This window comes from Vidua macroura, chromosome 1 (assembly GCF_024509145.1).
Source record: "Vidua macroura isolate BioBank_ID:100142 chromosome 1, ASM2450914v1, whole genome shotgun sequence".
Taxonomy (NCBI): Eukaryota; Metazoa; Chordata; class Aves; order Passeriformes; family Viduidae; genus Vidua; species Vidua macroura.
In genome coordinates, this window is record NC_071571.1 from 127,746,183 (window position 1) to 127,772,970 (window position 26,788).

At 35.7% G+C, this 26,788-nt stretch overlaps 1 protein-coding gene across 1 annotated transcript in view; it reads right to left on the reverse strand.

Annotated features, from left to right (window-relative positions):
- The window catches only part of CNGB3 (cyclic nucleotide gated channel subunit beta 3), a 61,052-nt gene extending 37,594 nt beyond the window's left edge, over positions 1–23,458 (reverse strand). Inside the window, exons 1-3 of the mRNA XM_053989938.1 lie at positions 23,351–23,458; positions 20,960–21,035; positions 10,858–10,969 (exon numbers count right to left, since the gene is read on the reverse strand). Coding sequence (XP_053845913.1) covers positions 10,858–10,969; positions 20,960–21,035; positions 23,351–23,458 — 296 coding nt within the window. The remainder of the gene's footprint in view (positions 1–10,857; positions 10,970–20,959; positions 21,036–23,350) is intronic.
- Positions 23,459–26,788: the final 3,330 nt, after the last annotated feature.

The window sequence follows — 26,788 nt, forward strand, 5'->3', positions numbered from 1 at the left end:
TGGGAAAATAGGCATTTGAGCTGAAAAAAAGTATTGTGAGAAGAAATGTGAATAGAGGAACAGTGAATTATCATGAGTTAAACATCTGAAGAAAGTTTCCAAGCCTTTAATGACCAGAATTCTAGGCAGCTTTCATTATGAGAGAGGAGCAGTTGAGACAACTGTGATAGACTTCAAGATTATATTAGCTAAGATCATGAAGACTATTGTAGGCTGTGATTCCCAAGAAATCAAAAGAATGTATGCAGCATGACATCCTTTTCAGCAAACAAACTGGAAATATAGAAAGGTTTGGCAAATGGATAAGTGATTCAACCTGTATATTTACCACCTACTTCTTCCAAAAATCTTAACAGCTCAAGTGCTATGAAAGCAAGTTTCTAAGATAAATAGATTATCTTGAAGTCTTGGAACAAGGTGTTCACACATTAGATTCCATAGACTTTCAAAAAGCTCTTAATTAAATTTTAATTCTTCTTAAACGTCTTGAAACAAGTGTCTTCCTCTGACCCATCATCTTTTCCTTTAATCACAGAATCAAAGTCGGAAGAGAACGACAAGATCATCTAGTCCAACAGTCAACACAGCACCATCATAATATTATCCCTAAATCAAGTGCCACATCCAGATGCTTGCCTGGGCAGTTTATTCCAATGCCTTTCCACCCTTTCACTGATGACTTTTTTTTTAATATCTAATCTGAACCACTCCTAGCAAGGGAAAGTGTCTGATAAAGACCTATCTTTACTGATACAGAAGATTATGTCCTTTTCTATTTGCTGCAATTTGATGTACTGGCATTATATTGACTTCTCTTTGCAATAAAACAGAATAAATCACATTTTATTTAATTTCATTTTAGGATTGAGCTGTTCTTCACAACACAATTTTATTTTAAACGGATGTTCCTTTGTCTTACTATATATTTTATTACCTGTTTCATTAATTTAAACATAGTGATACCGTAATATTTGGGTTGATTTTGGTTTTATGTACGTATAAGCAAAAATGGGCCATAGGCATTTACGAGCTTCATGCAGACAACATATAAGAATATCTTTCCATTGGAATTAATGAATTTCCCTTAGTTTAGAACCTTTGTACAGAGATCATGCTTGTTTGGGCCTTAAGCAAATGTTCTTAAGAAAAAAATGCATAGATCATCCATTTCCCAGACCTCATGTTGTATTCATAAAGCAAAACAGATATGGAAGCAACAGTGTTCAAGGAAGGCACTGTCTTTTAGACTAGTACTGAACTCAGTATTGAACTCGGAATAAACTTCCTTATGCAATGCAGACTAAAATCTCATAATCTACGCTGCAGAGATTCCTGCTTTTTTGCTCATTTTTTTTTCCACAACAGCTTCTTTGACAATCCTCCTAGTTATTCAGTCACAACAATCTGTGAATCTTCTAATCTTTACCGTAGTCTCTAAGGAGAGGTCTCTCTCAATGTGGAACACATGGAACTCTCACTGCGGTACCAGATTAAAATGTGAATAAGGTTTTATTTTAATTAAAAATTCTGCAGTAGGAACTATAAAGGTATTAGAAAGAAAGTAGTAGGAATGTTTAAATTATCAATTAGCTATGAAAAAAATCACCTTTCCTTAAGATAATTTGTGATATACATTTTTTTAATTGCACTATTTACTATGAGGTGAGAAATAAGGACAGAATAATTTCTAATACTAATTGCTTTAGAACAAAGGTATAATCGTCTAAGGAAGTAATTATCATTTATTTCCTTATCTGGTGCTGTTTTGTCATTGGGGCTTTCTTATCTTTAAGTAGTTAAACCTGTCTGGGGCATCTGCCACTTATCAGGAATTTTTAACATTTTAACATTTAAACATTTAAATACAAGCACATATCTTTTTTACATAAGCCTTGAATTTATGGTTATATAAAATAATTTAATCAGAGTGTGATACAGTGCTGTACAGAGTTCATGAGCACAGCACAAATACTTCCGATTTTCTATCTTTCAGTTTTTCTTAATATGCAGGGAATTAAAAACTAAAATAAAAATGCCATAAATTTTCCCACTGTGAATGTTTTCAAAGGTAGGAAAAAAGTCGCAAATTTGAAAAACTTAATTTCCAATAGATGCTTTCATTTGTCATGTGCTTTCATAGGGTCCCTAAAATAATCATACAACCATAAGGCTGTAGAGAAGTTTGAGATATTCCTGTCCTCACAGCTCAAAGCAGGATGAGGTCCACCTGAAAGATTCTTATCTAACCTTTTCTGAAATATGTCTAGTCATGGCTATTCCATAACTTTAATGAAGAATTTATTTCTGTGCTTCACTAGCTTCATTTTACAATTTCTTTTTTCTCAATGTAAATATCTTTTGGTACAATTTGTCCTATGCATTTTGAACAAGGGGTAAAATTTATGGTCCCTTTTTTTTTATCTCAATTTTTGTCCATCTGCACATTTTAATTTTTTCACTTTTTTTTTTTTTTTTTTTTTCCCCCAAATGAAAAGGATTTGGTACAAGGGTAATAATTGTATGATGACTAAGAATGTCAGTTAATTCTATAATTCTGTGTGTGTTCCCAAACTTCATGCCATGGGCCATTGTTGCCTATGCTAATTATATAAAATTACCTTAGTGTGATCATCTTGTTGCAAATCTACCTTCATTAGGGTAAACTGTTGTACAGAAACCTGTGTAGGAGCTGACTATGTGTATCTTTCCCAGGATCACAAAGAAACTTGGAGGGAAAGAACCTATTCCTCTGAGATGACTTCCAATTACTGCTATTTAAGACCATCCTTTCCCTTTCTGCAAGACCGTAACACACTCCTTTCCAAACACAGCAGCAGAGTAGGCGTGTTCCCTTCTCATCACAATTCTCCTCCTGAGTATCATTTACTCAGGGTACTGAATAAAACTGGGCTGCCAGATGTGTTTGACTTCTCATCTGATCCTCATATCTCCACCTGGCACTGTTTCCTCTGTTCCTCTCTTGGGCTGTACAATACAGGATGTTTTCATCCTAAATTGCTAAGATTTGGAAAAAGAGTAAATAACTGGAGACAGGGTGTTTTAATAAAATATGTTGGACAAGATTAAACACAGACATGAAGACTTACACTTGTCATGAAGTAATAATCAGTTTTCTTTTACTAAATGATAAGCATTACGTCTTAGATTTATATGCCTCAGATTTATCAAGAAAGGCCGTGATACATTTGCAAATGTTTCGTACAAATGTGATTTAAATAGAAATGCAATTTAAATATAAATGTCTTATATTACACATAGTAGTGTACCTGTCATAATGCTCATTGCTTTGCTTTTTTTCCCCTGAAAATGACTCAACATATAATAGCAGAGATAATATTTTGAATAAATTATAATTTTTCCCTTTACAAAAAGGTTTCTTCTTGCTTTAAAAAATATTAAGTGAATGGAGGATTTACACAAAATGCACAGAAATTGCCTTTAATCAAAGAAATCAATCAGCAGGAAATTATGACAAACTATACCCTTACTTTGTTACATATTCAAAAAAACCCAATTTCTTCCATTGATACAGTTAGCAAAAATATGTATGAATGCATGATTTGAAACAATGCAAGGGTAAAACCCCCTGCATTTCAATCTATATAATGACATTCCTATCCTTTCCTCACTTAATTTATTCTTCAATGAAGAACTTATGAATCCACTACTTTTTAATTTCAGGCTACCTACTTGATTGCCATGCAGAATGAGTGAAATTAAATAGCAAGGGTAACTGCATCCTGCAGATCAGATAGAATTTAAAGGCTCTGGGAAAATACATCTCAGCAAAGATTACAGAAAGTTTAATCCATTTTGGAACAGACAGCACACTATCACCTTTCTATTTAATTTGCAGGTTCTCAGTATAGTCATTTCAGAAACTCAAGTCCAAGAAGTAGAAGTGAAAGAATCTGAAAAGAAAAGGCCTAAGCAGAAGGAATATAAGTGCTAAGAAAAGTATTTTTATTTTTTAACACATTAATGTCTTTTCAGTCAGGCTTAATAAATACACTAGATGCATTCCATCTGTTTACGATTTCAAGTACTGCAGTGACTAGCTGGAAACAACTAAGGAAATGTATTGGCCTCTCCATAAAATTGGAACTGTGTTTAAACTGGGATTTTTCATAAGGCCCAGCATTGGCCGTATTTTACTTCCTCTAAATTCGATTGGAGTTTATTGCCATGACTGTCATTTTCATACATCCCTGGTGTTCTACAGTAATCAAGGATTTCTAGAGACTCTGCAGAGGGTTGATACTGTGTCTGTTTCACTAATGTGCTGAGATTTTGTACTTGTGATAGGCCATAGTTTCTCTAAGGTGCATCTACTCCGTGAATTGATGTGTTGTAACTAGTGGATGGCAAGCACTAATAAGCACAGTAATTTTCTTGTTCGAGGTAAATGAAGTGCATTACTCACTAAGAACATGCTACCAGCAGGAGTTCTCTTTATTACCTGGCTATGCACCACATAGCAAATTGCCTCTTAATCTTTGTTTTGTTTTCTTTTCTCGCTATTAGGCAAATTAAAGAGGGAAAAAAAATCTTCTTTATAGAAGGACTGGTAGAGTCTATTAAGTAATAGAATGTGGCTATGAAAAAGTCAAACCACAAGCATGAAGTTCAGTTTGCCTGAACTACCCATGGTCATATGGATGTTTGCAGTACTGGAGTTCCTTTTTTATTGAAAATGTTGAAAGCAGTGTTTCTGCATTTGAAAAAGCAAAAACAGACGAGTATGCTTACTGGGTGGGAATGATATTTTTAAAATAAATTTAACATTTTATTAAAATTTATTTAATGCATTTTATATTTGTTATATTTTGTTTTTAATAGCTGGATTCTGAAGGTGGCATATCAGATACAATTTTTTTTCCTCTCTAAACATAACTGAGAATGTGTAAGATTTTGAGATGAAATCTAAAAGCATAGGAAGTTCCAGTTACATACTGCAATTTTTTTCCTTTCTGTGGTCTTGACTATTTAGACTCCAAATATGGATTATTATGCAGTATTTTGCACGGCAGGGTTCATGATCTTTGGCTGGGGTTTCAGTGTACTGCCTTAGTATAAATAGTACATAGTAATCTCTTTGGTAATCTGGGAAGATGAAATACTCTTACAAATTCAACAGGGCTTAAAGGCTTTTAAAAGATGCAGAGGAGAGAAGAGGTCATTGAAGGACTTTGTGTCCCTCCATTTTCTCTGGTCTCTGCTCTCAGATGCTTTGTTTACCTTCTTCCATACTCTGTCTTTTCCAGGATTTGATGCAACTTTGTCTCATACCTTGAAGCTTTGTGCTAGTTTCTTGTTAATAAGACTCCCCTGTCTTCTATTAGAGTGCAAATGAGGTGTTGAGTGTTCTTCTGCTCCCTTATTTCTTGCTGTGAAGAGACAGGGTAGTCTTAGCCCACCCTTTCAGAGATTATTATTGCTCAGCAATTTGCTATTAATGAAAATTACCTGTTGCTCTGTTACATTATCAATAAAGATAGAAGGGAGAAAAAATATATTGGCAGACCGAGCCAATTTGTGTGCAATTCTACCCAAGCCATTAGGAAACAGATATTAAATGTTTCAGTCACTAGGCTGTAATTCATTGTTTGGTACATCATCCATTCTTGTGGGTTTCTTCTTTCAGACATAGTGTGCAGGTGGCTGAGACCAGTGCTGTGTCTGTCTACTCTTTATCAATGTCCAACACCATGTACTGGAATATTTTAAAAAATGAGGATGTGCAGAGTGGGAAAGGCAGATTGTTTTTCTTTTTTTCTTTTTTTAAATTTTTTTTCACGGACAAAAAAAATTGATGGGAATTTTCAGGAGGAAATGCAGTGTTTGTCAAAATTGTCATTCACTTAGTAAGCAAAAAAAAAAAAAAAAAAAAATTGCTCTTTTAGAGGAAATTAAAAAATATACTGCTCCAAACACTAAAATTGCCTTCCTTCCCTCTTCCTTATTCTATATATCTGACAATGCACAGATGCATTTTAAAAAATTAAATGTCACAGTAACAGCAGATAAGGTGAAAACTTTTCTATTACCATTTCCATTAAAGTTGATGAGCTCTGGATGCATATGATTTGTGAAAAAAACTTATATCCATGAACCTTATTTCATTATGTATATTACTCAGGCATATGGGCATACCAATGATTTCTTGCAAATCAGGTGACTTTTGATTAAACTTTGACTCTTAAAATAATTAGCATAAGAAAATTGTCTACCTAAATTAATTGCCCTGGGACTCCCAGCGGGACTTCCACCCACACTCTATGCCCATGGATCTTTGTTGCCTACTTCAGGTCAGGCCTTGGTCGCTGCCTGAGCTACGTTTAGGTGTGTCTACCTCCAATTCTGTCTCTGTGCCTGTCTCTTAGACAGACTTTGGACCTGTCTTGTAGCCTTGTCTCCAGCCCTGTCTCTGACCCTATCTTTTTTGCTCCTGACTGGACTCCCTGGATGGACTCTAAACCTGGTCCACCTTGTTGATGGAGCCTGTTGATGGAGACAGCAACCTGAAATATATCTGGGCAAAGTCTGAAATTCCAGTTAAGAAAATTCTACCAGTGATTTATCCAATTTTGATTTCCATAACAATATAACAGAATCATAGAATTGTTTGATTTAAAGATTGTTTAGTCCATCCCATCTGCTTTGAGTAGGGACATTGTCCACTGCATTAAGTTGCTCAGAGCTATGTCCATCCTGACCTTGAGCAACTTCCAACATTGAGCCACCCACAACTTCTCTGAAAAAACAGTGTCTTACCACTCTCATCACAAAAGATTTCATCTTTATATCTAATCTAAATCTGCCTTCTTTAAAATCATTACCCCCTGTAAACTTGCAAGAACAATCACAATTCTCTCAGCCTTTCCTCCTAGGAGACGTGCTCCACCTTCTGATTATTTTTGTGGCTCTCTCTAGACCAGGTCAGTGTCTTTCCTGTACTGAGGACTCCAGAGCTGTATGCAGCACTTCTGGAGGAATCTCAGCAAGCCGGAGTGGACAAGGATGAATCACCTCCCTCGACATGCTGGCCACATGTTTTTTGATGCAGCCTGGGATACACTTGGGTCTCTGAGTTCTAAGCACACATTGCCATCCCAGGGCTAATTTTTCATTCACCAATATATCTCCAAGTCCTTCTCTGCAGGTCTGCTCTCAATCTGTTCATACTGCAGGCTGTTTGGATAGTGGGGATTAGCGTGACCCATGTGCAGAACATTGCACTTGGTCTTTTTGAGCTCCATGAGGTTTGTGTAGGCCCACCTCTCAAGCCTCTCAAGGTCCCTCTGGAAGGCATCCATTCCCTCCATTTTGTAGGCTGCACCACACAGTTTGGTGTTGCCCAAGGGATAGCACTTGTTACTAATCTCTATTTGAGCAGTATCTAAATATGGATTAAACAGTAACAGAGAAAACTCCTGGACAATTGGACTCTTAGCTGACTATCCCAACTGTCCTAACAGTCCATGAAATGGCTTTGACTAATAAAACTAGCACTTTTCCAAATAACTCCCAGGTATGGTAATACCTAGAAATTAGCAATGATCAAACTCTTTGGGAAGCATATTTTATTGTTCTAGTTGGCCTCAGTGCTAGACAGTGGTTTGAGCATGTTTCATTTACTATTACTTTTGTAGATTACATGTATCTATTTGACTAAAATGCTCAGCTTTTCTCAATGTGATAAAGGCAGTTGGTTTCCCTAAAAATATTTTAGTGAGCAAATTTGAACACATAGACTCAACAAGGCAGTAATCTTTTTCAGGAATGGTGTCTTAATAGACTTCCATGAACCTTAAGAAGCAATGAATGAAATTCTCTCAAATGCACATTTTAAAAATCATTCTCCCTTCAGCTCTGACAGTCATAGGACAGATCTGGTTAGTTTAGTTTCATGCCAGTGCAATGACGCCAGTGCTATGACTTCAGACTCTACTGCAGAATTTAGTAACTGTTTTGGCAGTAGACTTTACCAACTATTTACTGCATTTTTAGAAGCTGTTGCTCAAATTAGACTGACTAGGTATATCTGGATAGACATGTGACACTGAATCAGAACACCTCTGAGAAAGCAATGTTTAATGTAAATATTTTTAATTTCTTTTAACAGACAGATTTTGTTTCTACTAATAAGAAACATACCCTTTTGTTTCATAAGCACATAATTATGTTAACCATGGTTACAAGATTTACCAGTGGAACTGTAAGCATTGAATAACATATTGTATGATGACAAAAAAAAAAGGAGATTCTTATCTAGGTTTTCATTTTTGACCTACTGATTCACATTGAAGTGACTAAGTTATAAATAACTTTTCCATTCTTTCTAGTCAGAGTTATTTTTAATTGCATCTATTGTTTTATAGAGGCACGTGCAGTAGCATTTTGCTTGATTATTTCCAGACACGAAGTCTGTCTTAGTAAATGTGGGAACCTGGGACATCCCTCTGGTTGCCCTGGCTGTCTCAAGACCCTGGCAGGGGGCTTGGAGACCTTGGCATGAAGTCAAAAACACCTGTGGCTTCGATTTTAGCCCGTGGAAAAAGCTGCCAACTTTGTATGAGGAATTACAAGCCACAAGGATTTGAGTAGTGTAGTAGTTGAATTAACACAGGGTGAAAAAGTAGAATTTTGGGGCTTTTTAGGATGGGGTTCGAGGGGACAAGATGGAGGTATTTGGGCATGTCCTGACCTTCTTTTCCTTCTTCTTGCCCTCCATATCTTGCTGTGATGGTGACACTTTTCTATTGGTTTAAGGTAGAGACACACTGTCCAACATAAATGATAGATATTGGCATGTTATTGTAAACATAGTAAACGTAGTTTTTAGTATAAAATGTGAACACCACCCTAGAGGGCAGACAGAACACCATGGACAACTTGCTAGACAGCAGGTCAGATAAAGAATGTTATAGATAAGAGAAAATAAACAACCTTGAGAAGCCAACCCTATGCATTCAGACTTCTTCTTTGGCTGCACAAGTTGGGAAACAAAGACTTTTACATTCTCGTGGTCACCTCGATCTGCAGACCCCGAGAAGTAAAGAGGAGGAAGTAGGTAGTTAATCTATCATCTCTATAAATTAACTCCATGTCAGGGAAAGATTTTTCTTTGTGTTATTAGGACAATCAAAATAATAGAAGGCAAAAACAAGCAGGAGTTTCTATCTGGTTCTGTATTGAGTGTCTCAGTTTTTCTCCATTCAAAATGATCTCAAAAGGCAGAAACTTCATTATGCATAGCAATAGGCCATGTGAGAGTAAAGACTTGGAGCTGACTGACTAGATAACAGCTTTGCATAAAAGGATCTGGGTGTCCTGGTGGACAACAAATTGAACATGAATCCACACTGTGTTCTAGCAAGTAATGAGGGCTAACTACCCATTCTGATTTAGAAAAAGCAACAGAGGTGCACAGCAAGAGTATGAGAGAGAAAAGAAGCAAGTTAAAGCAAAGGAAAATTTAATTCCATTTAGTTTTCATAATAAGGGTGGTCAAAGGGTGGACCAGATGGCCCAGAGAAACTATGGAAATTCCATTCTTAATGATATAGATTCACAATTATGCTGAAAAAATTTTGGGTGCCTTGATCTAACCTGGCAGTTAGGTCTAACCTCTAAATATTTTTAGCAGGAGTTTGGACCTCATTCATTCTGGAGAACCCTTCCAACCTGAGCTGTTCTTTCAAGACCTTTATTTTCCATAGTGACACAGCAAGTGTCATCAAGTGCACACTCAGCAAGTTTGCAGATGACACCAAGCTGAGTGGTGTCATCTGCAAGCCTAAAGGAGAGCCAAAAATATGATCAGAAGTTTGGTGCAGTTCTCCTGTGAGGAAAGGCTGAGAGAGTTGAGGTTTTTCAGCCTGGGGAAGAGAAGGCTTCAGGGAGGTGCATTTTAGTATTTGAAGGGGGCCTGTAGAAAGATGTGGGCAAACATTTTAGCAGGGGTTGTAACATTACAAGATTTAACATTTTTAAACATAGAGAGGGCAGACTTAGATTAGATATAAGGAAGAAATTTTTACAGTGCAACTGGTGGAACACTGGCACCTGTTAGGCAGAGAGGTGGTGGATACCCCAATCCCTGGAAACATTCAAGGTCAGCTGGGATGGGGCTTTGAGCAACCTGATCCACTTATAGCTGTCCCTGCTCATTACATAGGGGTGGGACTTGATGACCTTTAAAAGTCCCTATCAACCCAAAGAATTCTATGATTCCATGAATCTACGAATCTCTGCTTCTGAAATTACTATAAACTATTTAAAGCATATTGTTTTCTAGACTTCATATTTATTTTTATTTTTGCAAAACAGTCACCTCAGCTTTTTACAAAGGTTGAATGACCCCAGATTCTCCCCTGAAGGAATACTACTGTTTTATTTATTTATCTCTTCTCAGCAAGAGATAGTACTAATCTTCTGATTGTGGAGACTAATGCTGATTTAATGTTATGTGCAGGATAAAAAGTTTCAAGTCGAAATGATATGACAAACATTCCATGTATTCAGGGCAGCATTCTGGGAATTTCTTCTTTGCTAAGATATAGTAATAATTAAGCAGCAGAACTGCTAAAATTTGCATATAACTGTAGTTGAGCAAATCCTTTTCCTCATTCCTGCAATTTAGGATGATGTACACAACAAACTATCAAAAGCACATAATAAATGAATGCCTCATATATATGCAACCTTGAAACTGATATAAAACTCTTCAGATCCTTACAGGAGGCACTTTTAAAGAACGGATATATGGCACACAGAAATGTTTAGTCAGGACGTCAGGTAGAATCTTCAAATTTTTTAATTGAATTTACTCACTTAGCATCTTCTTTCCCATCTTTGAGTTCATGCTCTTCCTGTTGAGTTGTCTTAGCTGGTTCAGTTGAGTTTTCAGGTTTTGAAGGCTCAGGTGCTTTTGCTGATTCTGTATCTAGAAAAAAGTTTTTAAGTTTTGAAAATGAATTTTAAAATAATTCTAATAATACTTTTGAAAGAATCACAGTCTGTCTGATATTATTTCTTTAGTAGATAACCACTAAAAGACACAACTTCTGGGACCTGACCTCTGAACAATTTCCTGCATAACTCTGTTTCAGTGCCAACTGTACACAGCATGTTTATGATAAGTTCACCTGTTAGAATATGTAATTTACTTGTGGTTTTTAAATAGATTCATCAGTAGCCAGCTCAACAATGGTCAATTCAGATCTCTTCTGTATTTATGAGGGACAAGAAGTGATGCAGCAAGGTAGAGGACAGATAGGTCTGTCCAGAAATGCCTTGTGAAATACAGGAAGAAAAGTGAAGAGTACCTAATTTTCTAACAAATAGAAATGTTAATAAAACTATCTATGCTTCATTGTTTGTACTGCATCAAAGATGTTGCTTCAGCTGCCATGACAGTACTGTTCATTGATGAGTAAATTATGATTGAAATATATCATTAAAGATGTGAGTATGCCCCACATTGAAAGGCAAGACCATTTGCCATCTGAATGACAGTTGTCTTCTGTTAAGTGGGCATTTTTCCTTATCTCTTCCACAACCAATCCTCTCTCAGGGGAGACATCTGCTGATAATGGGCCATTGAATGTCACTGCATGACTGATAAGAACCATAACATCCCATTGTGAGATGCTCCGCCCAGAGGGAGGAGCCAAGCATTTCTACCTGGATATAATCTTGAGTTCCTGGAACATCAGCATGGCTTTTCCTGCGCTGGATTTCCCAGAGGAACAGCTGCCTCTTCCACTGCAGGAAGGCTACACCCTTTTCTACAGGATCACTGCTCCAACAGAACCACGCCTGACACTCCAGGAGGACTGCAGCCATAATTCCCAATTGGACTGCTGCCAACACCCCGACTAACAGGGTGTCAGGTTGTATTCTGACTCTGTCAGTGTTGTTTTGATTCACTGCATTGTTTATTTTATCTTTCTAATTTTCTTCCCTGATAAAGAACTGTTATTCCTGCTCCCATATTTTTGCCTGAGAGCCCCCCCCTTAATTTCAAATTTATAACAATTTGGAGGGAAGGGGTCTACATTTTTTCCATTTCAGGGGAGGCTCCTGCCTTCCTTAGCAGATACCTGTCTTTCCAAACCAAGACAGTATGTTGTACTTTGTCTAGTCTATTTCTTCATTTCTGTTACTAGTAACTTTTTCAAAGTCATCTAAGTAGGAAGTTCATAGAGTTTGAAGCAAATGGTGTGGTCTCTTGCCATTTAAGTGGCCTTAAGTGATGCTTTCTTATAATTACTCCCATATCTTTTTTTAAACTTTCATGTTGAAAAGTAATTTGATAGCTGTCATCAATCTGACACTTTGCATAATGGAGGAACAAGCTCAGCCTTCACAAATACTTTAAGTAATATGACAATAGAGGAAAAACTTGGCAGCAAAACATGGCAAAAAATAAATCAGGAGCCTGTTATATGTGCTGTATTTTAAGTTTGAGACAGCTCAAAGAAAATCCCACTTTGAATATTTTACATGGATAGTGTAAAGTTACTTCTCTGATAGTTAAACTTCATGTTTAGACAGTTATTCCTTTAAAAGAAACAAAAACTTCCAGCACTTGTAGCTTCTGCTCCCTTTTGAATTCAAGGTTTGTAGTATCCCAGTTCTCCCTGCCTTGACCCCACAACCCAAAAAGCTAAGTACTCAATCTAGAGTGATAGCAAAGCTAATATCAACATTTCTGTAATCATCTCACTTTGGGAATTTTCTTTCCTATAGCAGTCACTCCTAGATGTATCTATACTAGCATAGGATACAATCTGATATGAACAATTAGAGCAGTGAAATGGTGCTGAAAGCATGGCATTGAATTTATATCTGTCAGACATAAATACTGGCATATCTGGCAGATAAATTTCCAATGAGGTGTATTGTGATCCACTGAAATTAGTGACAATCAGCAGCTTGAATAAAGTAGTTTGACTCATGGGGTTATTATTCTGGTTTGGTTTCATTCTAAAGGAATCCAGTTATGAGTTCCTAAAGGATTTTGGGGCTTTTTTGGGAAAAAAAAAAAAAAAAAAAAGAGGCATTCAGGGGACAATCAAGAGGGTTTTGCTAGAAGGGCATTCTTCATTGAAACAAATGCCAGTGTAGTTACACTGTTTAGTGTAACAGGCTCCTGAATAAGACAATCCATCTTTGGGGTGACAACATGTATGAGAAGCAAAAAGCACAAAGTAAAAAAATATATGGTGCTTGCACATAAACAGTCCTGTGCAGAGGATAATAACTTCTAAGCTTGATAGATATTCTCAAGGTATTCAGTCTGATGTCTGAACCCCCACTGACCATTAAATGCTGATTACATTCAGACTGAAGGAAAACCTTGCAATCCCATGAATATTCCAAATTTTCACATACAAGGATTCATAAATTTCTAGCAGGGATTCTTTGCATTAATATTAGGATATCAGGGCCTAGCACCACTACTGGCATGTGTGTCAAATTTGAGTTTTTTCTTTCTGTGTGAAATTGAGAGGGCTGTCTGCATAGTCATATTTAAAAAAAAAACCAAACCCTTTGCTCTTCACTGCTTGAATCTAGCTTGTAGTCTTCTAACTCGTGAAACCAGGCCCAAAGGAATGCCCTTAAGAACAGTGTGATAGTCATTTTAGGGAAAATTTAGACTACAACTGTTGGTTTCCAGAATAAACAGTGATCCAGCAGGATCAGAATAAACAGTGATCCAGCAGGAAGGTGGCAGGCTTGCAGGACAGCTTTGCATAAGTTTGGTCATGGTGGTGAAATCATGAGTGAGAAAAAAGGCAAAACCATGCCAAGGCATCAACAATGAGCACAATTTTAAAAACATACAGATCCATGCTAACTCAACAAAATAATGGGTTTGAATTTTTCTGAATTATTATCATTCCCATTGTACTGGCATATAGGTGGATGAAATTCCCGATGCATTGTAGTGGGAGTTGAGATATGAAGCCCACTGGTGTCTACGCATTCTAGATATTTGGCCTTCCAGCAAGGATAATACATTTTAAAACTGTATTGGGATAAATGTTGCCGGATCTGTTTTAAGATGGAAGGGGAAAGTGACAGTTGTGGAAGTATCATTTAGTGGGAAAAACACTGCTTAATGGAATCCCTCCAAATAAATCTGATTAAATTTATAAGCCTAGGATCCCAAGCAGCAAGGAACAAGATGCAATTTATAAAACCTATTAGTTTACTTCTCTTAGATAAGTTTTTAGATATTAAGATATGAATAAATGTCAGCAGCTGGATAGTAGAAGTCTGAGTACAGAACAGAAAAAGTGCTTTTGCTTTGCTATAGTTCAGGAAGGGAAGAATTTCTTTCCTAGAACTCCCAGCCAACTCCACTGCCTTGCACTAGCAGTCTGACTTGTATCACATCTATGCTTCCCCTCCCATCTCTATTGGTTTGATATACATAAAAGTAGAACTTGTCATGGCTAATTGTTACTAATATAAAGAGCAAAGAGTTTCCTGGGTTTCTTCTTTTGTCTGTTCAAAAGCACATTTTAGTTCAATTTAATCATCAACTGACATAATCTTATTTAATTTTGAATCCACAATATAATGTTTTATAGGGCGATTCACAAAACATTGACTCGCTTTTATCTTCTTTTTCTTCTGTGGAAGTAGTATTTCCATCAGAACACCCACGCATAATGTGTATTTTATATTAATTAAATATATATGGTCAACTACTTCCTTTTACTGTTAACTTCTTAGTGACTTTTACAAAAATGTAGTCATTTTAAAATACACTGATGCTTAAAAGCTACTATAGGATTGCACAATCATAATATAGTACTAATTATAATTAAGAGTTGCTATGTATGTAATACAGTTGTAAATGTTACCACTCAATTCTGATGTTTATTACCAGGATTAGTGTAAGCAATGTTGATTTAAAGAACATTTAATGTTCTTTTTTGTTCCTTCAGTAATGAAAAATAATCCTGTAAATCTGATTTGCCTGAACTGTCTTGACCTGTTTTCCAATACTTGGCAGAAACACGGAAGAGAATTAGTCATGGTAGACAAAAATACAAACATAAAGGAATATTTTATATTTCTTCTGTTGAATATATATTTGATGGTTACTTGGAAACTTTGTGTAGCTTGATGTTCATGCTCTGTGCTGTTTTCAGCTGAGCTAGAGTTAATTTTCTTCACAGTGGCTGCTACTAGGGCTGTGTCTGGATTTGTGCCAAACAAAGGGCTGATAATACAGAGATATTTTTTGTTATTGCTAGGCAGGGCTTGCACAGAGCCAAAACCTTCTCTGCTGCTTACACTGCCACACTGGTGAGGAGACTGGGGATGTATGGAAGCCTGGGAAAGACATAGATGGAACAGCTGACCCTAACTGACCAAAGAGATATTCCAGGCCATATGACACTTTATATACTGACCATGCTCAGTATATAAAGTGGGGGAAAGAAGTAGGAAGGAAGTTGGGAGTGATGGTATCTATCTTCCCAAGTAACTGTTGCACATGACTGGAACGCTGCTTTCCTGGAGATGGCTGAACACCTACCTGTCAATGGGAAGTGAATTAATTCCTTGTTTTGCTTTGCTTGTGTGCATGGCTTTTGCCTTCCCTAATAAACTGATAAAATATCCCAAACCACAAGTTTTCTAGCTTTTATCCTTCTGATTCTCTCCTCGAATTTGCTGGTCAGGTAGTTAGTAAGAGGCTGTGTGGGGCTTGGTTGCTGGCTGGGGTTAAACTTCAACATGCTTACATGATAAAATTAATTTAGTTAATATATAAACAATGGTGTCAATTTTAATGGTGCATGGAAACATTCGAGGGTAGACAGCATTGTTTGAAACAGGAAAAGGTGTATAAAGACATGGGTAGAGTCCGCTAGTAGGAGGCAGAGTGACTAATGTTTGAGTAATCTGTTCTTTTTAGCAGTGACATATATGCCTTAGAAACATAATTTTAAGGAGTGATTTTTAATCACTTAAAATCAGTGATTTTTTGGGGACATTTCCACTTTTTACAAAGTGTTAAACATTTAAAAATATTTTAGAAGGCTCAAATTGTCTTTTAAGTGGTATTGCCTGCAAAATAGCATAGAGAGTAGGTTCTCTTGAATAGCTGGAGTAAAGACTAACTTTGCATGTGGAGCAATGGAATGGGAATAAGAGAACCAGTCTACAAACTCTCCGTGATATTTCTGACTTAGTTAGTCATTTGCCTGATTGTTCTTGCTTCACAGAGGTGTTCTTGAGCTATCCAAAATATCTAAAAATGGCTATAGGGTCATGAAGATCTCAAGAAAAAAAAAAAAAAAAAAAACAACACAAGAAACCTATGGATGAAGGAGAGAAAAGACTTCAGCTCTGACATTACAAAATGCACACATTTGTAATCTTCTGATATGAACAATTAGAGCATTGAAATGCTGCTGCAAATATGGCATTTCTTGAAGCAACAGTTCTTGAACAAATGCTATGTGCAGGGAAAAAAAGTTCAGAAATCAGCAGCAGTGAAATAAAAAATCAGTTAGTTAGGTTTAGTTAGTTAGGTTTAGTTAGTTAGGTCCATCTTAACCCTCAAGCTCACTTGAGGGTTAAAAATATTATTTACGTTTATTTTCTATGAAAGAAAAATTCTATGAAGAAGTTGAGTTTGTTTTCCTAACATTTAGACATGTCGCTCATGTGAAAAATGAAGATCTGAGAGGAGTTAAAAGACTTCACATCAGCAGGAGTGATTAAAGCTGATTCAACATATTCAAATCCTTGGTAATCTTTGAAAAAAATATTTTATTTTTTAATATTATTTTATGGGAATAATAGCTGCCTGTTTTCTGAGTGCCCGTGACGAGCATGAAGGATAAGGCGATAAGGAATAAGATTATTTCAAAGTCTCTTTGGATTGGCAGGTTTAGTCTATTGGGCTGCAGCTTATAAAATCATATATTTCATTTGTATTTTTTGAAATGAAAATGACTTACTTAACTCTGGATTTCCTGGTGCTAAGGGACAGGTCTTGTCTTGCTGCTTAAGGGCAACTTAAGAGTCAAATTCATAACAGGCCAAACAGAGGTTTTCACAAAATTTCACATTTAATTGAAATCACCCTTCTCAGGGCTTTAACTCAGTTGTAGTCCATGCAGAGTTAGTTGGTACCTAATTAACCAGAATTAGCCAAGTTTTTACAGCATAGGATTTTGGTACCCTCAGTAAATACATCTGCTTTATTTCTACCTCCAGGAAGGGAGAGCAACCAAATTCTGTATAATAGCTAGTGATAAAGACTCTTCTCTTGGCACTGGCCCTCATTTATTTGCAATACGGTCAAGCACATGTTGGGAGGATTTTTTCCCCCCTTTTTAAAAGATTCAATAATTGTAATATAAATACATACTGAAATAAAAGTCCTTCATTCTTCATGCATGGCTACTGTTTTGTTTAATTTCTAGGTTCATTCCATGATCCATGTGTTGGTCAGTTACATGCTTCATTCTAACTTCTCAGATTCCATAATGTTTTGCATTATTTTCTGCACGATGGGCCAGAGGCTAGGAAGGTTATGGAACTTCCTGTCACTCCTCTCTAGTCTAGGTTTTACACAGGTAGTTAGGCAAACCTACAGTAGTGGGAGAGATATGGGTTTGAACCCTCATATTATGAAAGAGGCAAGGTATAACAGGTAGGCTAATATATCAGAGGGGGCAGCTATCAACAGCTTCTACTTTTACTTGTTTTCTTAGTGGAAAAGTGACTGTTCCTGAAGTACCTGAACAGAAGAGGGAGTCTGGAGTGAATTAAAGTTCCTTTTGAGCACCTCTTCCTCTGTGGTGCTGCTTACTTGAGATACTTTCCAAAGCATCTAGACTCTTAATATACTAAACATCACTGAACATTAACATGGTAATCTCCCAGAAGGGAGGTTCTGTCTACTTTGTGATCTAGAAGTGCAATGCCAGCATGTGTAGAAATACCTATGGTAGTTTTACTTTAGCTTTCTCATTCAAGTCCTACCAAGAACAAAGCAATGTTAATATGCACTTTAATAAAAGCTGAATAAATTTGACTGTGTCTTTGGAAAACATCTTTGAGACACTTGTTGATTTAGTAGAAGATCAAAATCCAGAATATTGGAAACAGACTAGTTTCTAGTAAGGGAAAAATGTAAAGATGAGGACAGACTTCAGAGAAATACTAAAATGTAGTTGGAAATAATCAAACTGGAATTATATGTCAGGAGGATGAAAGAAATTATAAAACAGAGAATGATAATATAGTCACCAGCTAGCAGGTGGAGGCTGGATATGCCCTTCTAAAGAGCATAACCACCAACAGAGCTATTGAACAGCAGTGGGTAAAACAAGGGAAGCATTTGTATAGCCAGTCAATTACAGGAGGTGATAAATATGCAAAGAAATTATAGCAATTGGATTCAATATCATGGAGAACCTGTAATTAGGTGAATCACACTTTGTTAAGTACACAAAAAGATGCAGGGAATAAATCTAAAAAATGAATCCATTATGGAACAAACTGACTAAGCACAGAGAATTAATTACAGAGTGAAGTAATTATGCAGAGAATTAATCACAAAGCAAGTTAGTGATAGAGAGGGCAACTGAGGAGGCGGGAGATAGGGCAATGAGTAGCCAACAAAGAAGCCAAAAGTACCAGGTGTTCCTGACTGACCTAAGTGGCCAAGTTTTAATCAAACAGGCTCCAATGGTACCTCCTGCTGGTTTCTCATGCATGCTGGAAATATTGTGCTGCTTTGTGAAGTACATAGAAAAAGGAAGAAGGTAATGGCTGGTTTTGGTGATGCGAAAAGAAGGGGGTGAAGATAAGCTCGACTCAGTCTGTTGATTTGTATTTAGCACTATGAAATTGCAAACTGATACTATGATTAAGGGTTTTCTGGTCTATTTTATTTTGATTATACCAGAGAAAGTAACAAGAGACCTTGGAAAGGCTTTTCTCTAACACATTTGAAGTTCTTCATTTAGCTGATCTGCCTTAACTAATGTTGTTTGAGGTCTGGCTGTACTCCATATTTGTACATACAGCATAAAGTGCTTTCTCTAGTCTCTCATCCTCTGGTTACCCACACAAATTCTCATTTTCTTCTTCCAGAAGATAACCACACAATTTTAGGTCTGACACAAAGTTCACAAAAATTTTCAGAAGTTTATCTAGACCCTCCTGTGAACTGCTTTAGGCTAGCTTTGATTTTCTGTCCAGAGATAAAGAAGTTCCTTATTTGGCTCAGATGATATGGACTTACATTCAGGGTGGTGAAAATCATAAGCTTCTCCTGAGGAGTGGTCCCTGTGAATTTTCTGGCTTGTATAGCCATTCTCTGTCTAGCTCATTAATACTCTTAGTGTCTTGTTGCAGCTGTTTGAAAATGAGACTTGAAGTGCCTTCCAAAAAAATGGTAGATTTAAAAATACCCCCAAAACACATGGACCCTAACTCTATTAGTATAATTTCCTGAAGTAACTAATGGTGTAGTATACCACCAGTGTAACTATACCACCAGTTATATTTTAGAAGGAAAAAAAATAGTTTATTATGCCAAAATATATCTTAATGAGTTATATTTATCTGTAAAATTAGATTAAATTTTTTATGGAAACAAAAAGAATTTCTGATACTCCATTCTGTCATGGGATAGTATCTGTGACTTAGTGTTGCTACAAAGCCAATTTATTAGCCAATGAAATTTATTTTTTTCCATTGCTGCTACAGTTAATTCAGGTCAGACTTTGGTCTGTAACATGGTCATGCTACAGCCATTATATAACAAGACAATTACATTAAATGGACTTTGTTTAAAGTTTCATTATATGAGGAAACAAATTGTGACACTTGCTATGTTTACACAAACACAAGTCAGAATTGTGAAAGTTTCCTTAGAATCTTTTTCCAGTTGCTTCACTCTTAGTTATTTTTTATTAGAGAAAGCTGGAGATTCCTCAGTCTTTGCTTTGCTGCTTCAGTGAAATGAACATGAACTGCTCTTCTAAAGGAAAAGCATGAGGTGACAGGAAAAATGGACTCTGTTTTTCTTTGCTCTTGGAAGTAGAGGATGGAAAAGGAAAGGGCTGCACCACTCATTCTGTGAGGGAGGGAGGAGGAGATATGGCCCAGCAGTAGTTGTTGCTTCTCCCATCCTGAGCCTCTACTTTGGTAGCAGGTTTAAGCAGTCATTTAGGCTCTGGTATACACAAAACAGGCTTGGCTACTGGAGGTGGGGGAAGAGGGGGGCAGGATAGCCATGACCAGTGGCCTCTGTCTCCGGAAACCAGCTGCTTAGGCAAAAAATTACTTTGTTTTACTGCCCTGAGTCCTATGTTCCCGGGTAGGGGCCTGAATAGCTTCTGAATGGGGATGGCAAATATTTTTACCAGCATTGTTTTTTTTTTTTTTTTTGTTTTTTTTTTGTTTTTTTTTTGTTTTTTTTTTTTTTTATTATTATTATTATTTTAAATTTGGAATGGATGTTCAGTGAAATATTTCGATAGTTTAAAGTCTGTCTTGTCTTTTCTGGCACATGACTAAAAGAAACATTAAAAATATGCTCTTTTTTTGTTTTCCTTAAGCCACTAAATATCTTTATTTTAAAATTTCTAAGGAGTCAAATTGCAGTAAGAGGAGACTAGACTAGCTGATCAGAGGGGGCAAACTCGTGAAGGCACTGTGTGCTTGAAAACTTGTTGCCTTTTGTTATTGCTGGATCCTATATTTGTAACAAATCATTGGCCTAGGGTCAATGACAATTCGGAGATCTTAATTTCTTCCACAAATGAAAAATAAGAGCTCCTGATAGAGCATTAGGAAGAACAACAGTTTCATTTACAATCCTATAGAGTATATACATATTATGTCCAGATAATCTTTGAAAACTCATAAATAGCTTATTACTGACCTTGTTGCTTTGGTATAGGCTCTGCTTTATTATTGGCCTCTGCTTTCTGTGGTTCATTTGTTGTTTTATTTTCATCCTTAAAAAAATACACAAGATTAAAAACTGTAGATTGTCATTGGGTGGTTTGATGTTTGCAACATTTTTGTAGGAAATTGATTAAGCTGCCACACACTGACCATTGTTCCTGGGCATTCTGTGTGTTTCCAGATGGATTTACCAAAGGACTTGTGATGGGTATTGAAATCGAACACTGATATCTTCACATCCTCAGTGCAAACCCAGCTGCTTAGCTTAGAGTTCACAGAGCTGTCTTGTTTAGTGCTGCCTCTCACAAGCCAATGTGCATCTCTGAGTTAGTCATGATTCTGCCTAAACCTTCTATTGGGCTAACACACCTGGTATATTTTGAGCAACCTTACCACAATGATAGATCTCGATCTCTACAAAATACTGAGATGGTATCAACTTTCACTGCAAAAAATTAACTTCCTCCCACACTTGCTGACCGAGATCCATTAACCAAATCCTTGTGTACCTGTACCTTGACTCAACTCAGTTTTATCAGAGTGGCCTTTGGAGGAAGGACGGAGATGTGTATGGGGAGTCCTAGGCGTTCACAATACTATGTAACAGCATTGTGTTAATCAAGCCCATCAGCAGTTGTTATCCCATATAGAATAAGTTTTCCTAGTGTGCAGCATGCTTATTAATACAGAAGGATATATATGGAAAAATTATTTGACATTAGGAGCTTTCAGGTCTTCATGCACTTTTTTTTCCTTTCCTAGGTCAGTGATCTTCTTTGTGTTTCTGAGAATAAATTGTTGGGTTTTTTTTCTATGAAAATATTTGTGTTCTCCTGTCTGTTTTTATTCAGAGAACCAGGCACTGAAGTTCTAATATACATATGTATAGAGAACTAAATAATAAATTTGACATATATATTTATATACATAATTGTATATTAAAATTTCAATCAAGGTCTGTGCATACTTAAGGTTCTTGCATGATGTTTTGTTGTAAATGCTGTTTTCTTTGTTTCAGGCTCACCCCTACTAGCGTAAGTACATAAATTAGTGCATTAATTAGTATAGTAACCATTTATCAGATATTATGTACTGTCTTCTTTTTCTTCTTTACCCATTAGATGATATCTCCTTGCAGGCAGGAAATGTCTTAATCCCTAATCCATTCATGTGCCTCCATTTTAGCAGTGTTTTGAAGAGTGTAGGCTGATGGTGATACAACCTGAATGTTGCACTGATGTATGAAATTACTCTCACCAAAAGAGTAATCCTTGTCTCCAGTGAAATCTAAATATATTTGTTTTACTAGAGCACTTTGCCTCGTGAGGTATCAACTGCACAGAACTAACCTGTCAATATTCAGGAGTTTTCTTCTTTTAAAACATTATTTTATTGACACAAGAATACTGAACTGTAAAAGAAGCATGAACAATGCCTGTAGATCTGCAGTATATAAAGGTTATTGAACATAGACATTATTGCCATTTTTTGTGGATGACAGTATGGATAAGCCCACTTACTTAAAATTGACTTTATAATGGAGGGGTTTCAATAGGCATGAATAGCTTAGGCTGATACTAATGAACCTTTGTCACTTCCCTAATTATTTAGTGAAGCCATAAATTGTTGCCATTTGTTTTGTAAAGTTTTGATTATGTTAAGCTGGAAAAAACAAAAATATTTTTTGGGAAATTATTGAAAAAAGATAACAATTCAAAGGCAACAAGAGAAAAAGAACTTATCCTTTTGCTTTAGTTTAAAATATTTCATTAATTAAATAGAAAAGAATGAATTAACTTTTACAGTGAAGAAATACTTTATAAAAATAGACTGTAGACTAACATGACTAACTTTATTTTTCCAAGAGGATTTACATTATCAAAACCAAGCTGAAAAGAAGACTTCTTTAAAAAGCTACTAAATTACTTTGCCTTTTCAGTGGTTATCAGGAAGCACGCTGATATATGCCTGCATGACATTCTAATATTCAGAAAGGACACACTGACATTTCCTGCCAGAAGGAAACAAGATGCATAAAATATATCATCATATGTAAAACAGCAGTACCTGTATCTCTAATTCTCCATTTGCAATGTTGATCACGACCTCTCATAAGCCTGTACTATTTCAGGTTAGCCCTATTCAGAAAGTAGCTTTCAAAAGGAGAAAATTATATTGTCTTCATAAAGAAAAGATGGTAGGGTGGAGGAGAATAAAGACATTTATTTCATTTTTCTAAATAAAGATTGATACCATATTCAGTAAGGATATTTGAAATTCTAACCTTTGGTATTTACTTACATAAATACCTTCTAAACAAAAAAGATAGTATTAACGAGTCTATAATAGACAAGAAAAACCATACCTGGCCTGTTGATGCCTTTGGTGGTGGAGGGGCACTTTCATTCTTGCAATCTGCTATCTCAGGTGCTAATTTTGGTCTAGAAAATACTGATTTTAGTTTTCTAAACATATTGCCTCTTCAACTCCCCTGAAGCCTCTATGACTCTTTTACCATGAACAGGTTTATAGCACATGTTTTCTTGCCATCACTAATCAAGCCAATTAGACAGCTAATCAGGTTTAGGTCTGATTAGTGCCTTAGAGAAATTTCTTACACAGTCTATTTCAGTGACATTTTTTTGGTCAGCATTAGCACTTTTTCTTTTTATCTTGTAGAATAAGTTATTTGTAAGTTATTTTTAGTCTTGACAGTTGCACCATGTACAGTTCCACTTTTCATGCAAAAAGTCAGGGGAGAGTGATTTTTTTTTTCTTTTTAGAATAAAATAGTGTTTAATCTTTTAGGTATTGGATATTAAGCATTTAACTTATATTTAGAGATAAGGTTTAAGTTACTAGTGTATCTGTAGTTTAACCAGGAAATGAAAATATTTAATTAATAGATAACCAACAATACAATACCTGATGCCTTGAAAGGTTTAATCTCTTTGCAGTTCTGAACTTATTTTTGAGTGAATGACAATAAAGGGTCTTCTCTTGAGGTTTGTTTTGGCAACTTTATACCTTGTCTCGTTCTTCATATTTGAAAACATGGAAAAAAAATTATCTTTCATTTTCTAATGTGTTTACAGGCAATACAACTTTTTGCTGTCTTAGCTAGAATTTTGATGAAAATAAGTGTTAGGTGAGTGAATATCCTGTAAATTAGTAAAATATAGTTTACATCTGGGACATGATATTGAGATTCTACAGGCTTTGGGTCATCCTATATAAATCGGGGATGGTTTAGTCTATAGGTAAATTCAGTTTCAAGTATCTCTAATGCCATGTAGATTAAGCTCCTGTTGGCAAGGATCTTTTCAAATTAATTGTCTCTTTTTATCCTTAATTTCACTTCATGTATTACCAGTTTATGCCTTCACTCTGAGCTTTGAATTTGAGCTAACAGCTTGCAATTGATTTATGTTGATCATCAAGGCGTCAAGAAGTACAGAAACCTACTCCTCTGAGCTATCCCTTAAATTACATATTTAGCAATTACATCAAAGTATTGAAAATGTCCCTCCTTGGGGTTTATCATCTGGCAAGAATGGTCTTTAATCCTTATTCTACCATAGTAGTAACTGTAAGAATGAACCAACAATATTCATTAGTTTGCAAGCTTTTTCCCTCCAATGGAACTTATGAAGCAAATCTTGTAATCGTTGGCCAGATTTCAGTTTTTTAACTCGGAACCTCCCCCTAGGCATGATTACTTCATAGTTGTTAGATACAGCAAGAGCTTAGAACCTTCCGTTTTTATTAGCCTCTGTGAACTGATATACTTTAAAAGCAATGCAATTCTTGCTAATCTTTCACATTATTTTTAAAATTAGTGTTTGAGTGAGTAAATTATAAATTAATATCGAAAGTATTTTCAGTTATTTATGTAGGTCTGGACAATAGGTGGCTTCTTTTCTTCTGGATGTGAAATTTTACATTGCCTCATAACAGAAGAATCTTAGAAAAAAAGTTTGTTTTTCATTTCTTTTGTGAAATCTCAGTGGATTAAATTGACCAGTTCAGGAAACTTTAAACAATAGCCACATCCAAACCGTATTTGAATACTGAGCCTTTTTGAGAGTAACCATTTTCTCATTTAAAAAAATTCTTAATTTCTAAATTCTTTTAGAACAGGTAATTTTGTTCCTTGTTTATTAAAAATGGTAAAGTTCTGCATAAAAAAACATAATGCAATGAAAATATGTAGCATTCATATGTAAACTCTCATAATAAAATATGTATCTCTCTTAAGAATTTCTGCAAAATTATGCCCAGTTTTCTTTTCAAAAATGTGAAGCAATATGTTTAAATGCTTTTTGTAGATATAGTGTTTATGCTGGCATATAATTTATAATTTAGAGGCATGCAAAAGGAATGTAGCAGACATTAAAAGGAAAGTGCCATTGGGAAGATGTGCATACTATGGACATCCACAGTTAATGAATATTTGCTCAGTCTGTGACTAATTAAACAAATGTTCAAAACCCCTTCATATGATCTGATTTTGTAAAGAATAAGCAGATTACAACAAAACTTGTATTTTGATACCAATAGAGATACAAATTCATGTCTGACCCTGGTAAAATGACTAATCTGCTTCAATGTATCCATTTTCTTCTATGTGCAATGCCTATTTAGGTATTTTTACCACACTTTGAACATGCTAAAACATCAGGGAATTGAATACTGTGATGCACTTTTAAGTAAGAAGATTATGAGTGCTGCAGAAAAGAAGATAGACTGTGTGCAGTTAGCTTCTTAGCTACATTGGCTTTGACCAGGGCTTACTAGATGTTGTATTTATGGTAAACCCCAGAGGATACAGAGATTTCAAGCCTCTCTCATATATTCTCTAGCTACAGGATGACTATATTCTATATCTATTATTGATTTACCTCCTATCCCTTTTTTTGATTTCCTCAAGGAAATATTTGTCTTCCAGTAAAAAATGTGACATATGCATTGGCTTTCAAACTTTCCATAAGAATTTTTATTCAAAGGATTTTATTTTTAATCTTAAAGAGTGCAGTACTTAAATAATAAGAATATACAAAAGGAAGTGTGACTTCTTTTTCTGAATAATTAGGAGAGTTGTTAACAGAAAGAGATTCCTATTTTTCAAGACTATTTTTGAGGTGGTTTGGTTTTTACTGGTTTCTTTTTTTTTTTTTATTTTTTGCCTGGGACTTGTAATAAAATGTTTGAAAGCACTGTGAGCACAGATTTAACTCCCAGTGTAGTTAATAGGCATAGAGTGAATTCCAAGGACTGATTTTCATTCCTCCAAAGGTAATGTCAGTTGCTCAATTTGTTTGAATGTACAGATCAATAGATATTACTTGAAATTTTTATTTCGTATTAACTCATGTGTAACATTTTAAAAAGATCAATGCCTGGGTTTCACTTCTGTTCAGATATTCTCTAGATGCAAAATGTAGTGTGCAGATGTTTTTCATAGGTATCTTTCTTCACTTTATCTTTGTGATTTAAGGATCTTGACAGCTAAGAGTAGCACATCTTTCTTTACAGCTCTGTAATAGTAGTCAGACAAAAGCTGAATCTATCACTTTTCATAATTTTTGCTTCTTCACAGTGCAGTATTTGAAAATTTTCACTATTTGTGTGGATTAATAAAAATTATAACAGTAATTGACCTGTCTTCCTTAATGCTGGGGTTTTTGTTAAAAGACTGTTTATGTTTTCCTCAGATTAAAATTGTTTTTGGAGCTCAGATTATTCATATCTACTTATTGTCTCCTTTTTTAAACAAAGGTGATAATATCTTCTAACTAACTCT